Source organism: Oncorhynchus kisutch, linkage group LG20 (assembly GCF_002021735.2).
Source record: "Oncorhynchus kisutch isolate 150728-3 linkage group LG20, Okis_V2, whole genome shotgun sequence".
NCBI classification, from domain to species: domain Eukaryota; kingdom Metazoa; phylum Chordata; class Actinopteri; order Salmoniformes; family Salmonidae; genus Oncorhynchus; species Oncorhynchus kisutch.
This window is the reverse complement of record NC_034193.2, coordinates 50,288,108-50,291,355: the sequence shown is the minus strand read 5'-3', so window position 1 is coordinate 50,291,355 and position 3,248 is coordinate 50,288,108. Positions and strand designations below refer to the sequence as shown.

Genomic DNA, 3,248 nt, shown 5'->3' with positions numbered 1-3,248 from the left:
GAGGCTCAGTAGTGTGTGTGGCCTCCACGTGCCTGTATGACCTCCCTACAACGCCTGGGCATGCTCCTGATGAGGTGGCGGATGGTCTCCTGAGGGATCTCCTCCCAGACATGGACTAAAGCATCCGCCAACTCCTGGACAGTCTGTGGTGCAACTTGGCGTTGGTGGATGGAGCGAGACATGATGTCCCAGATGTGCGCAATTGGATTCAGGTCTGGGGAACGGGCGGGCCAGTCCATAACATCAATTTGCGAATTTGCCAATCTTGGTGTTCTCTGGCAAATGCCAAACGTCCTGCACGGTGTTGGGCTGTAAGCACAACCCCCACCTGTGGACGTCGGGCCCTCATACCACCCTCATGGAGTCTGTTTCTGACCATTTGAGCAGACACATGCACATTTGTGGCCTGCTGGAGGTCATTTTGCAGGGCTCTGGCAGTGCTCTTCCTGCTCCTCCTTGCACAAAGGTGGAGGTAGCGGTCCTGCTGCTGTGTTGTTGCCCTCCTATGGCCTCCTCCACGTCTCCTGATGTACTGGCCTGTCTCCTGGTAGTGCCTCCATGCTCTGAACACTACGCTGACAGACACAGCAAACCTTCTTGCCACAGCTCGCATTGATGTACCATCCTGGATGAGCTGCACTACCTGAGCCACTTGTGTCGGCTGTAGATTCCGTCTCATGCTACCACTAGATTGAAAGCACTGCCAGCATTCAAAAGTGACCAAAACATCAGCCAGGAAGCATAGGAACTGAGAAGTGGTCTGTGGTTATCACCTGCAGAACCACTCCTTTATTGGGGGTGTCTTGCTAATTGCCTATAATTTCCACCTGTTGTCTATACCATTTGCACAACAGCATGTGAAATGTATTGTCAATCAGTGTTGCTTCCTAAGTGGACAGTTTGATTTCACAGAAGTGTGATTGACTTGGAGTTACATTGTGTTGTTTAAGTGTTCCCTTTATTTTTTTGAGCAGTGTAGTTAGTTAAATAGATAAACAACAGTCTTCAGATGAATGTTAAAGTCAAGTCACGACAACAGCAAAAAGCCTCCTTTTTTTAAAAGAGAGGAAATTAGAAAGTTGGAGACAGTTTTGAAGACTTCAAGCATCCTTAGAAGATATCGCTGTCTTCTATGTACCTGTTTAGTACTGTGACCAAAATCAGAGGGAGACTAAAATACATCTGTGTCTCTGTGAACCCCCTGAACTCGGTTTAATGGATCACATGAAAACAACTAGAATCAAACAGGATTGAATTCAAACAACCACTGACTGTGAGATGGTCTTTTACAAAGGTCTGAGGCTGTTAGCAAAGGTCAGCTTGGGGTTTGCAAACAGACATTAATCTGAGAAACAAGCCTCTCAGAGGAAAGTGAGAGAGAGAGAGAGAGAGAGAGAGAGAGAGAGAGAGAGAGAGAGAGAGAGAGAGAAAGAGAGAGAGAGATAGGGTTATGACATTTTCCAGAATATGTGTGTGGGTGTGATTCTACTCAACATATAATTACCCTATTTAAAAACTGACAGATAGACAGAGGGCACCAACACTGAGACTGACAGGAACTGACAGGGACTGACAGGGACTGACAGGGATGTTGAGACACATGCCCAGGACAACAATACAAGTCAGGAGGGGAAAAACACACGCTAAAGGCCTATTAGAGAGAGGGAAGGACAGGTAGAGAGAGAGAGAGAGATGTGAAGAGATGAAATCTGAAGACATAAAGGAGTTTTCTCTCTGTTCTTAGTAATTACTACTTGCTTCTCTTTTCCTTTTTTCCTTCCCTCTCCCCGATGCTCTCTCTCTCTCTCACTCTCTCTCTCTCTCTCTCTCCCTCTCTCTCTCTCTCTCTCTGTCTCTCTCTCTCTCTCTCTCTCTCTCTCTCTCTCTCTCTCTCTCTCTCTCTCTCTGTCTCTCTCTCTCTCTCTCTCTCTCTCTCTCTCTCTCTCTCTCTGTCTCTCTCTCTCTCTCTCTCTCTCTCTCTCTCTCTCTCTCTGTCTCTCTCTCTCTCTCTCTCTCTCTCTCTCTCTCTCGCTCTCTCTCTCTCTCTCTCTCTCTCTCTCTCTCTCTCTCTCTCTCGCTCTCTCTCTCTCCCTCTCTCTCTCTCTCTCTCTCTCTCTCTCTCTCTCTCTCTCTGTCTCTCTCTCTCTCTCTCTCTCTGTCTCTCTCTCTCTCTCTCTCTCTCTCTCTCTCTCTCTCTCTCTTCTCTCTCTCTCTCGCTCTCTCTCCATTTTACACACACACACACACGCACACACACACACACACACACGCACACACACACACACACACACACACACACACACACACACACACACACACACACACACACACACACACACACACACACACACTGAACACGGCTGAATGTGGCTGATACGGTTGGCATGGAAACCCCATGCTTATACATTTCTATATATATATAAGGACAACTACAGAGGGAGGTAGGCATGTTTATTTTCTGAGCCTCTGAAAAAAAGGAAGGGATAGAATAGATGGATGAAGCCAAAATTATCTGGTCATGGGGTAGGTAGTGTGAGGTTGTGTACAGGCTAAACCTGGAACAGAGGGATGGGGGGATGGAACTGACTGGAGAGATGGAGGGAGGGATGGAGAAAGAGAGATGGGGGACTGATGGGGGACTGATGGGGAATAGATGAGAAGTTATTGTGATAGATGTTTTAGAAATAAGGGATTTGGTTGCACATTACTGCACCGGATATGTAAATATGAAAAGGAGGAGGCTGGAAAGGGAAAGAAAGATGGAGGAAGCAAAGAGAGAGAGTTCTCAGATGGCGAGAGAGATGTGGGTGGGTGAGATGGAACATGAAGGCTATAGAGTCATGTGGGGGAGTTATATGAACCGTGATCGTGTGTGTGTGTGTGTGCGTGTGGGCGTGTGGGCGTTTGTCCCTACATGCTGTGTGTGAGTGCAAGTGCAACATGAAAACACCCCAGCATCAATACCTCAGTTCCCTTCAGGTTGTTGGGTCAATCATCTATCAAGGCCCCACCATTTCCCAGTCATCTATTCTAACTCTTCCTTCTAAACCTCCCATATCTCTCACTCTGGGTCCCAATAGGTCATATGAGGTCTCACCATACCAGTAATCTATTCTAACACCATTACCAATCATCTATTCTAACACCATTACCAGTAACTATTCTAACACCATTCCCAGTCATCTATTCTAACTCTAAACGTGGGACAATGTGGACAGGAGACAACTACAAATACCTAGGTGTCTGGC

General features: G+C 47.0%; 1 protein-coding gene across 1 annotated transcript in view; it reads left to right on the top strand.

The window, feature by feature from the left end:
- The first annotated feature begins 2,518 nt into the window (after positions 1-2,518).
- LOC109865308 (glutamate receptor ionotropic, NMDA 2B-like) overlaps positions 2,519-3,248 on the top strand; it is a 52,863-nt gene continuing 52,133 nt past the window's right edge. Inside the window, exon 1 of the mRNA XM_031799127.1 lies at positions 2,519-2,523. Coding sequence (XP_031654987.1) covers positions 2,519-2,523 — 5 coding nt within the window. The remainder of the gene's footprint in view (positions 2,524-3,248) is intronic.